At 32.8% G+C, this 12,557-nt stretch overlaps 1 protein-coding gene across 1 annotated transcript; it reads right to left on the bottom strand.

Annotated features, from left to right (window-relative positions):
- Positions 1–5,566: 5,566 nt before the first annotated feature.
- Positions 5,567–6,763, bottom strand: LOC131037643 (putative UPF0481 protein At3g02645). Its single transcript, XM_057969830.2, has one exon. The coding sequence runs from the start codon at positions 6,761–6,763 to the stop codon at positions 5,567–5,569; it is 1,197 nt and encodes a 398-aa protein (XP_057825813.2).
- Positions 6,764–12,557: the final 5,794 nt, after the last annotated feature.

The raw sequence follows: 12,557 nt of genomic DNA, 5'->3' as shown, positions 1-12,557 counted from the left end.
TGCTCAAACTACCATTAAGGAGAAATGAAATATCCTCAGTCATGTCTCCAATGTTTGGAGTGTGATGTATTTAAGATTGGAAGTACCATCAATGACTTGATTGACTATAGATTATCTAGAATTTTGAATGTGTGAGAAAGAATTGCTCATTTCATATTGCAATTCCCATTTATGTTTGATTTCTTCAGTGGCTTGAATGAATTTGTATTTTATTTAATATTATTTTTTATGTTTATTTGGGAGCCTTACACCATTCACTGTATGTGTAGGTACCAATACTAGATGGAGTTAATGCATGAAGATGTGAGAGGAAGTGTGGGAAAATATGCAATTGATAGCCCATAATGTTGACATTGATATTATAACATATTAGGCACCATTATGTGTGCATGTGTATTTGTAAATACAATATATTTTAATTTTTGAGTCACTTGCACAGGGTTGTAATTGTATGCATTATTATTATTTTTAAATGTAAAAGCGGGTAATTTTTTGCAACTTGACATGTATCAGTAGTTGTTTACTTTAAATTTTCAAATACACAATCATTTGCGAACATGTATTGGTGTATTTATGATAAAAAATTTTGGTTCTTTTATCATAGTTTAGTTGTTTAAATTTTTTTTGGTTCTTTTATGATATTTTTGGTATCCCTAAAGTGAACGGTAATTGGAACATGTATGGTAATTGGTGCTCTTCCCCTACTTAAAGCTTGAAATGTGCTACATCATGGAAATTGTGTGAAAAGAAAATGATACATAACTTGAAATGCGCCACAACTACAACATGGAAATTGGATGTGAGGTTTCTAAATAGTACAAAATGTGAAAAAATGGGATTCTGGTTACTCTAATCAGCTAAAAATGATTTTTCGTAAAAGGATTCTAAGTCTTGAAATCCAAAAACTTTCCTTCAGTTTTTTTAATACAAAGATTTTATTATAGTGTCACAATCATTAACACTCCCAAAGTAGTACAAAGTGAATTGAACCTATAGATGTATAAATCTAACCACCTTCCTAAATAAATATTTAATATTTATTTTAACCATATCCCCTAATTAATTAAATTCTATTTAATTAATTTATTAATTTTCATCTATTTGATTAAATAAATTACTCTATTTATTTAATTAAATTCATATAAACCTTTTTCTAGCCTTTAATTAGAATAAATCACTTTATTTAATTAAAATCCCTTTCTCCCTTTTTAATTAAATTTACATTTAATTAAATTGATCCTACAAATAAATAAATCTAATTTATTTATAAAATCCCCCCACTTGTATTTATGCAAGTTGCATCTATTTTGGTTGAAATAAAGTAATTTTATTTAAATTAAAACCTTTTTCCCTCATCCACTTGCATTTTCCTATATCTCTCACTTGCCTCCTAAACCTCTTCTAGATTCTTCTGATCACTTCCAATTTAGCCTAATTCATCTCCTAATTATTGTCACATTCCTAAGTAAAAGGAAGTCACTTCTCAAAGTGTCGAAAGTCTTCAATAACCATTAAAGGATTTGTGTCTTCAAATGGTTAACCTCTAAAGTCTTCCAAACCATTAAAGGCTGTTACATAACCATTTATGGTTAACTCACATTTGACCTTTGGTTAAAGACCTTCTCTCTAACTTAACCATCTTTTTGACTCAAGGGTCTCATAAAACACTTATGGATTTGACCATAGTTATCCATTTAACCCTTGCATAATAGTTTACTCTTTGGATAAAAGCTTTATCCATTGGATAACCCTAACCTAACCTTAACCCTTACCTCCTAAGATAACCTTCACGTCTTCTCATGCATTTAATGCCTCTTGCATCTCCTCTCAACCAGCCTCTTGTTGACAATTGTCACCATTTGATTGGTGAGAATTGTAAACATGGATTGATTAACTTTCAATCCTAGCCCTTGTTAAGATTATTCAATCTTAACCATCCATTGCTCTATTTTCCCTATAAATAGAGCTCTCATTTTTTATTATCCATAGATCCAATTTTTTATGCATCTACATTATAGGCTAATTTACTAAGCATTTTAGCCTCTCTTTGTTAAAAGACCATCATAGCATTTAGAAGCATTTTCCATATCATAGAGTATTCATGCTAAGCTAGTATATCATGTTAGGATAATTTGTTAATCTTTTATCATATCACTATCTTCATCTTAACTTAATCATCATAGTTTTAACACATCATATAGATCTTAGAATGCATTCATGCGTATAGATCACAATATCACTCGATCTTGGAGTTGTCATTCCTAAGTCATTTTCTCAACGATTTGGGAGCAAAACATTGGCTTTAGGGACCCTGTGAGATAGATAACAATGGGACACCCCTTGGAAAGTTAAACTAGTTAAATTAGTTTATATACTTGCACCAAGAGTCTCATTGGTATGTGGATATTTTGGTCTCAATTTATTCGTTTTGATCACTGCATTTTCCCATGTGCAGAACCAATACACAACAGAGAATAGAGCACTAATTAGGTCACAAATGTGTGCAAAATTTATAAAATAAATATTGCATGTTTTAGAGAAAATTTGAAGATCAAAATAATTTGAAGGCATATAAAAAGTCCTAGTTAGAGACCAAAAAACAACTAAAGAGAAGGAGGGAGAAGAGAGAGAGAGAAGGGGGCCTACATGTGGAATGAGGCACCTAATTAGACCTAGAAAGAGAAAAGAATATAAAAACTAAAGAAGATGAGAAAAAATAATATATAAAATAAAACACTAAAGGAAGAAACAAGCCCAATTAAACTCAAAAAAGGAAAACTGTGATAAAAAAAGGACAAAAAAAATTAACAATTTAAGAAAGCATATATATATTTTTGGTTCTTTTTTATTATTATTTTCCATTTTTGAGTTTAATTGGGTTTATTTCTCCCTTTAGTGCTTTACTTTATATATCAGTTTTTTCTCATCTTCTTTTGTTTTTATGGTCTTTTTTCTTTCTAGGTCTAATTAGGTGCCTTGTTCTACATGTAGCCCCCCTTCTCTCTCCTCCCCCCCCCCTTTTTAGTTGTTTCTTGGTCTGCAACTTATCCATTTTTTATCTTATGCTCTCTTTTATCATCTTGATAATGGTTCACAAAGTGTGATCCAAAATGCCAGTGCAAAAATCTTTGACACAATCAAAACCACAAACATTTTAGCAATTATCGACATGAACTGTGGAAATCTGATACCATTTACAGATTATTTGTGAATTTGATTCACTAGTGGTAGTGCATATGTTGAACATGAGCAACACTTTGATGGTGTTAATTGATGTTTAGCTATGGTTATGTGGCAGATTCTATGGTTAAGTGTGTCTTTAGAATCTGTTACTTTTTGTCATGTTCCTAGAGAATGGAATACAGTAGCAGATTCCCTGGCGAAATGGGCATCTAACAGATTGGATGGTTGAAATATTGAAGCATGTGGACATTTGCAGGTGGATTTATCTCATTTGTTACAGAATTTGGTTAAGGGAGATAAGAATGGTTAATTATTTGTTCTTTATTGGGCTATAGACCTTTCTTACTTTGTATTCTTTTATTTTTATTAATAAATTTTTATCTTTTTGTGTGGAAAAAAAAAACCAAAAGTAATTTGTACACTTAAATAATAATAAAAATTGAGAGCTACCTTATCCTAGTACTAATTTTTCTACTTCTTGATTCTCTAAATTTCAACATCAAAATACAAAATAAGGACTTCAATGTTTATTAATCATTTGTAAATGTTGACTATGCTATTGCTTTATGCCTGTGCCAGACCAAAAATATCACTAGATTATTAACAGAAAGTTAAGATCTTCAAAATACTACACCGTTAATTGAATCTCGAAAGCAATATCATAATTTGATTTGCTGTGGAAATAATATCTTACTTATCACTTACAGAATTATCATTCCATAATTCAAGATAACAAGAATATGACTGTGCCTGCTCCCATTCAATTCCCAACCATATCTAAGATACATACAATCAAGCAACAGTTTATCCAAAACATTGTTGATACAAATCCAGAAGATGGCATTGAAGTAATCCTGAGATTATCTAATAGATCTCAAAGGTTTCCAGTTTTCTTCCACTGAGATTTTTAGAGTTTTGGGTATTCGAAAATTCCCCCTGCATCTTCAAATTTTAGTCTTTTCCTTGAGCAGTCATACTCTTTTCCATTTCATCAATGAAAAACAACCATTTTCCTTTTTCGCAGGGATAGAAGGCTGCATTATTTTCTCATGGATGTGGTGCTAAATAGACTGCAGCAGATTTTCCTTACAAATCCGATTTGTTTCATGAGAGACAATCGATCTAAAAAGGAAGAGTTTTGATTAGTGGGGGAGTGCTCTGGGCAGAGGTCAGGGTTCCTCCATAGTGACAAATTCTGGCTCCAATCAGCCTAAGGCTGAGTTCAAGAATGGATTAAGGTAAACATTTTTATTAGAACTAATCGAAAATGGATTTTGAAAAAACCCTAAAACTTTAGAGCAGATTGTTGCTTTGGAGGATGGGTGGACATAGACTAGTCTTGCCAGCTTCAGATGTACAGGGAGATGTGAAGTTTCAAAACTATGATACCAATCCTTCTTGAAAAGGTAAACTAGTTGCCCTTTATTGTTCCAGAATCTAACTCTGGGCTCCTTGAACTTTCGAAGCAATTATGAGAAATACCTTGAATTACTGTGATATGTGGTGTTCAATACTCTAAAGCTAAAGCTGGCACATGGCAGAAAAAAATATGTCATACTGATGATGGTCATAGAATATGATTTGAGATCTAGAAACTACTCTGTGATGTCTTTTCCCATGAACGCCACTTTGAAGCGGAGCTGCTAACATTCACCACTGTTCTGAGACTGTGAGACACATTCTAAATTCCTGCAATCAACTTAAGTATAGAATCCCAATAAATTACGCTGGCAGCAAAAGAATGTCCCATTGGTCCTGTCGCTTGTGGGTGCTTGGGTAATGTAACAAAGCAGTCTCTTTTATCATAACCAAATTATATTAAATCTCCAAATTAATGAACAGGAATTTAAAAAACAGAGGAATCTACAGTCTCAAGAATAATAGTTTGGGACAGACAGAAACCCATATGTGTTCGATGTACAGCTTGAAAGAATGTAACACAAGATTTTAAAGTCATAAGCTTAACACAACCAAATTAATTTATATACATGGATATATGAATCTGGTTTATGGTGTTCCTTACTGGACTAGTTAGGCCTTGTACACACATGTGAATATACCACATAAAGTAGGAATTGAAGCGACATACATGAAATACTTTAAACAAAATTTATGAGCACTTACACTTACATTTTTTGTCAAGTTGAAAATATGAGAATAATGTCTGCAAGAAGGCCAGAAGGAGTAGAATGCATGCTCCCACCACTGATACAACTTGCCATGGCTTTGAAAAGTGTTCTTGTACAAACTCACCAAATAAAACTCTATACCTACTTCTGTAATAATCATTTACAGCCTTGATTGTATTGTCGATAGGATCATATGGGCTCCTCCAGATTGATCTGCTGATGCCATTCCACAGAACGCATATCTCTTTATCGCTTCATAAATTACTGTAGATGATACCATTTTTCTTCAGTACTGCAACATCATTAGGAGTGTCGACCAATCTGTCCATCAGGTCTGCATAGCAAGTAAAATGTCTAGTTTTCCACTTCATGAATGCTTCCAGTGCCATCATATTCCTCAAGAAAACATCTGTTCTGTAATCCATATGTATGCAAGGGAGGAACAACGTAGCGGTGGCTCTATCAAACCTTATCTCGTCAGATCCCCATGTGAAAGGAGAGAATTTCACTCCTTTCCTCCGTAATTGTGTTGCTGAAGGGAGATTTATGCCAGCTTTGTGACTTGATTTTGGACACAAAACCTCTCTAAATCTTGATGTCATCTGATGAAGAAACTTAAAAGCGGTGTTCGTGAGCACAACCTCATCATGATCATGTCCTAAATGGACACTACTCTGAGCAGGATTTCTCTTGGGCACAACGAAATTGTAAAGGCATTCCAGTATATGCCTTTCATCGCGCGAATCACTGGAGCGTTCTCCTGAAACGGAACGAGAAGAATCCCCAACATGCCTGAAAGGGGAGAAATTTTCACAGGCTCTTGAAATTGTCATATTAAGCCTGTGTAAAGCGTGACTTTCTGAGCCAGTCTGCCATTCCGAAACCTTTTTCAAAATGAAAAGTGGGATTTGGTTCTCCAGCTTAAATATATCAGCCTGAAGGGGGAGGAACAAAGGGCTTTTCCTTTCTGGATGAAAAACAGCTTCTATGTTCGTAAAATTAGGGTCTGTCTGTTGAATTCTAGGGCTTTCACATTGGTCATAAAAGCCAATAAATTCCAGAATAAACACAGCATCTCGAGCCATCATCCACCCTAATACTTCATCTGCACACTCAATTTGATCATTATAGCTGTTCCTTATCTCCCCTCCAAGGTTAATTAGATCCTTAACCAAATCCTCAAAAAACCCTTGTTTTGCTTTTTTCTCAACTTGGATGGTAAGCTTAGATTTGTATCTTTCAGAGTCATACAGATCAAGCTTAAGATGGTGGTAAGGTCCAAGAGAAACTACCTGTGGCACATAAGCTTCTGGCCTTTCAATGCGCAGGGTCTCTGGTATGGTGAAGATATATGGATGCGCATGAGATGTTATGCCTTGTTGTTCTCCACGCCTTTGTGTTTTTTTAATTTGTTCCAGCCATTGAGAAGTTGCTAGTTTAGGAACTGTCATCTTTTTCTATCAGCAAAATTCCGCAGAACTTTGAAATAAGGAAATGGGGATGTGATCCAGCAGCTCATTAAGGTCTCCATAAATTTTTACAACACTACCATATTCTGCAGACATGAATCACGTGCGTGGTCCTATAAGAAGTACATTTCATTTAGGATTAAAATCTGGACTTTCCATTTACTGCTGATTCCAACTGATCTACCGACCCCTTTTTCATCAATTGTCTGGATGTTGTTCCAAACTGACCCCTTCTGGATGTGGTTTATTTTCATAGTGCAAATCTGAGATAAGATGAGGATCAAGGGTCTAAATTTAAGAACGCCAATAGAATGGTGGTGAAAGGCAAATATATAATTAAGACGAATTGAAATTTTTGAACTTATCTATTACAAAAGTCTATGAGATCTTATTTGTAATAACTTTTATCAATTCACAACAGTAACCATCAAAATATTTAAAAAACCTTGCCTTGCCCTTCCTTTATTAAATATTTTAAATTATGTGATGTTGTTGATATTGTTTTGATTATGTAAATGTATTCGGTTGTAAAGTTGTAATTTAGTGTATTTTTTAGATTTGTTTAATATGCTGAATATTAATATAGTGTTACAAAATGTACATGGCATTATGTATATCTATCTTATTTGTAGTGGTAAGTGGATAGTAGGATACATGAAGAATATTTGAATTTATGAAATGCTTTAGCAATAATAAATGAAGTACAGTTTGAGAATGAGTTATTGAGAATGAGTTATTGAACTGATATTTGTGGTTGGTCTGGTAATACATTGTGACCATAATACTCAATTGATATGACATTATTTGAAATAAAAAATAATGATATATTAAGTGTATGTTGGAAATGTGGTATCAGTTTGCAAGAGGAGAAAACAATTCAAACACACATATGAAACATTGCATTAGAGATTAGAAATCCAAACAAAACAAAGTTAAATGAATCTAAACTCTTTAAAATTATTCCATGTTCCTCTATCTCCAAGGATCTTCAAGATTCAAAGTGGCTGTCATCTTGGAAGAGCACTTGATTCTTTAAGATGACAACTTAAAGAACAAGATTTAAATGATTATAAGATCTAAATGGAATGCAACCAAGATTTTAGTGAATGGTAAGATGAGATGATGAAGATGAAATGCAAAACTAGATGATTAAGATTTAGATGAGTTCCAAATTAAAAGCTAAGATGATATAGTTAAGCTAGATGAAGATAAAATGCTATAAAAAAATATGCATTCAAACCGGATGATGTCCTAAAATATGTTGCAAATGCTAAATGCTATAATGCTAATGCTTGAAGATGATTTGGATGAGCAAAATGACTATAAGTATGATGCACAAAGACTTTATTTTTTTGAAGAAGGAATAGGCTCTATTTATAGGTAAAATAGGGCAATGGAGGGTTGAGATTGAATAATCTCAACAATGGCTAGGTTTGAAAGTTATCAATCAATGTGAGGGATTCAATTGAATCCCAAGTTGACAAATGTCACCTTGAGAGGGCTTGAGAGGAGATGCAAGAAGCATTAAATGCTTGAGGAGACATGAAGGTTACCTTAGGAGGTAAGGTTATGGTTAGGTTAGTAGATAACCAATGGATAAAGCTTTTACCCAAGGGGTAAACTCTTGTACAAGGGTTAATAGGATAACTAGGGTCAAAGCCATGAGTGCTTGATGAGACCCTTGAGTTAGATGAAGGTTAAGACAAAGTCTCTAACCATGCAAGAAGGTTGAGTTAATGGTTAGGAAGACTTTGAGGACAAATTTGTAAGAGTCCTTCCAAATTTGGGGGGATTCAACAAGTTAGCTTGTTGAAGAAATAAAGCCTTTAATGCATTTACAAGACTTTCTTCCAATTTTGAGAAGTGACCTCCTCAAATTTAGGGAAAGGACATGATTAGAGGGATTAAGGCTAATTGATTGAGATTAGATGGGTTCTAGAAGAATGATTAGGAGACAAGTGGGAGATGTAGTATTTTGCAAGTGGGTGAGGGAAAATAGGTAATTTTTGGTAACTAAAAGATTTATTTTAGCCAAATAGGGGATGTAACTTGCATTTGTAGGATTTTGCAAGTAGGGGGATTTTTAAATAAATTTAGATTTGTTTAAATGCAAATGAGATTTTAATTAAATGTATAATTAAAATGGGAAAGGGGATAAATTGATATTTTTAATTAAATGTGAATTTAATTAAAATGGCTAGAGGGGGGTATTTAATTAAATGACTTAGATAGAAGAAGGGCATATTAATTAAATTTTAATTTAATGAATAGGCGATTAGAAGAATAGGGATATTAGTTAAATCTTAATTTAATTAATTGGAAGAATTAAGAATAATTAAATGAATAAAATTCACTTAATTCATTGTGCAACTTTTAGGTGTCTATATTTTGCCCCTCTTCGAGTTAACGTGTGACCACATGTTGATTCAAAGAAAAATGCTCAATTTGTCGTCAAAATTGTTGATATGATGTCCCAGATATGAAGAATTGATTTGATATAAAAAGTTGATATGAGACTGATGTCGATATGTGACTGATATGAAATTGATGTTGAGATTCGATATGACTCCCCAGTTAAGAGTTGATTTTATATGAAAAGTTGATATGAGAATGATGTCAATATGAAATTGATACGGAATTGATGTTGAGATTCGCTATGATGGCCCAGATGTAGATTTGATGAACGATATTGATGATGCTACCTCAGGAGATAAATTGATAAAATTATGATTTCCAGGGCAATGTCGCGATGTAGGATGTTTTTTGAAAGAGATGATTTGAATTGTTAAATTTTTTGATATTTATCTACAGATAAATTTTAAAAGGAATATCAAAGAAATGAGGAAGACTAATGTGGGCATAGCACGTACATGCCCCACACGTCCACTGGATGTTGAAGAAATGAGGAAGGCTAATGTGGGCATAGCGCGTACATGCCCCACACATCCAACAAATATTGAAAAAATGAGGAAGACTAATGTGGGCATAGCGCATACATTCCCCACACGTCCAACGAATATTGAAGAAATGAGGAAGACTAATGTGGGCATAGCACATACATGCCCCACACGTCCACCAAATGTTGAAGAAATGAGGAAGACTAATGTGGGCATAGCACGTACATGCCCCACACGTCTACTGAGGTCACGTGGGTATGAAGTTTGATTGTCGATATGGGTCTTTGATTTTTGATATGGGTCCTTGATTTTCGATATGAGTCTTTTATTTTTGACATGGATCTTGGATTGATTGATTTGTAACATGGAACTTGGAATTGATTGATTTGTGGTATGGAACTTGGATTGAGTGATTGATTGATAGGGACTTTGGACATTTATTTGTTTTGACTTTTATTATTGATTTTCTTTTAGATCAACATGTGGTCACACATGTGCCTAATGATATGATATGGATGCAACTATTTTGATTTTGATGAGCTATATGATATGCTTTTCATCTATATGACTTTTGTAGATGATGATGCAGATGATGTTATGTGTGTGTGTTTTTATTTTTAATTTTATTTTTACATGCTTATATGATGATTGTAATGATACTATATGTTTAGAAGGTGATATGCATATGATGGTTGGAAGTGATTGATCATATGGATCATATTGATAAGATTGATCATAATTGATAAGATTGAGGTCAAGTCTGGTTTCAGGAATGACACCTCCTATATAAGACAAATATGATCAAAGTGTTTGGTTTCAGGAACAATTATCTTGTATAAGACCTGATCAAAATGTCTGGTTTCAGGAAAGATACATCTTGTATAAGACATGTGAGAATGGATCAAATGAAATGGATTGATAAGATTGATTGAATTTGAGATCAAGCCTGGTTTCAAGATTGACACCTCCTGTATAAGACAAAGATGATTAAAACGTCTGGTTTTAGGAACGATATATCCTATATAAGACCTGATCAAAATGTCTGGTTTCAGGAAAGGTACATCCTGTATAAGACATGAGAGAATGGATCATATGAAATGGATCAATAAGATTGATTGGATTTGAGATCAAGTCTGGTTTCAGGAATGACACCTCCTGTATAAGACAAAGATGATCAAAACGTCTGGTTTCAGGAACGATATATCCTATATAAGACCTGATCAAAATGTCCGGTTTCAGGAAAGATACATCCTGTATAAGACATGAGAGAATGGATAAGATGACATGGATCAATAAGATTGATTGGATTTGAGATCAAGTCTGGTTTTAGGAATGACACCTCCTGTATAAGACTAAGATGATCAAAACGTTTGGTTTCAAGAACGATATATCCTATATAAGACTTGATCAAAATGTCTGGTTTTAGGAAAGATACATTTGTATAAGACATGAGAGATAACAAAACATCTAGTTTCAGGAAAGATACATCATGTAAAGACACATGATAGATGAGAGTTGGATGAATGATGAAGATATGGAAGTGAAGAAAGATTCCATGATGATGTGATAGATACGCACGTGATGGATGCAATGATGAATGTGAGTAGATGATGATGATGAGATGTATCTTGAAAATGAGAAGTATGATGTGAGATGTTCATGATAATGATAATGATATGAGATGTTTATTGAAAATGAGATGTATGATATGAGATGTAAGAATGACATGACGATGATAATGATAATGAAATGATACTAATGGAAGATTAAAATGATATGCAACCTAATGCAAGATTAAGATGATAATGATGTGCAGATAATGCAAAGCTTAATATGCATTCTCGTTCTCAATGTTGCCATCTATTTTGATCGAAGTGTCAATGCTTCCTTTATTTTCATCATCGAGCCTTTATTTGTTGAAAGTTGATACAAGCATCATGGTATAATTGAACCATAATGACCTGAGTATAACTTACATGTATTTTGATATTGCAAGATGATACAAGCATAAGGTATCATTGAACCGAGATGACTTGAATGTTTCTTGCGTAAACAAACAAGAGTTAACCTTTGTTCTATACAAATCTGGAATGTCCTTAGCAATATGCCACTTGATTGCTTCGTAGGACAAATTTGCATGATAAAAGAATTCACTCATAAACAGTAGACAAATAAAAGGGTCAGTGCAAGAAGTTGAGTCCACTTTTTGGCCAAAAAGTGGAAGTGTTTTCCCTTATTTTTAGATTTTGTCTCATTTGAGCTTAAATTTTGAAACATTTGGAGATTGAATCTTGGAAAAAGTCAGTAATATAAAAGATAACCCTCTGAGTGTACTTTCCAAATATGTAATTTATTTTAATACCCACATAATAAAAAATAAATTTTGGAATGGAGTTCTAAAAACTATGTTTTGAAAATGCCTGTTTCAGGACCATACCATGCATGTGTACGACCCACACTTTTTGACACAATTAAAATTATTTTCTCAAACCATTTTGGGAAATGGTTTGTAACTCACTGAAGATTGATGAACATATTTTTTCTGTATTTTTTTTTAAAATATTTTTTTTAATTAATTTTTTAATGACTGTAATTATGTTTTTAAAAATTTGACGTGTACGACCCACATAATTTGACGTAAACTTAACATTTTTAAATTTTCTTTTTTTTAAATAGAAAATAATTTTGTGTAGATTGATGACATAATTTTTTTTTCAAAATTCATTAAAATAAAAAAGTTATTAAATTAACAAAATTAGTAATATTTCAAGTTTATGGACCCGATTTAGTATAAATTAAATGAAAAATAGTTAAAATAATCATTTTTAAAATAAATTTACATATTTAGAATCTAGATAGTATAATCTAAAATGGGTTTT

Source organism: Cryptomeria japonica, chromosome 11, assembly GCF_030272615.1.
Source record: "Cryptomeria japonica chromosome 11, Sugi_1.0, whole genome shotgun sequence".
Classification (NCBI taxonomy): domain Eukaryota; kingdom Viridiplantae; phylum Streptophyta; class Pinopsida; order Cupressales; family Cupressaceae; genus Cryptomeria; species Cryptomeria japonica.
This window is presented reverse-complemented; position numbering and strand designations above follow the sequence as displayed.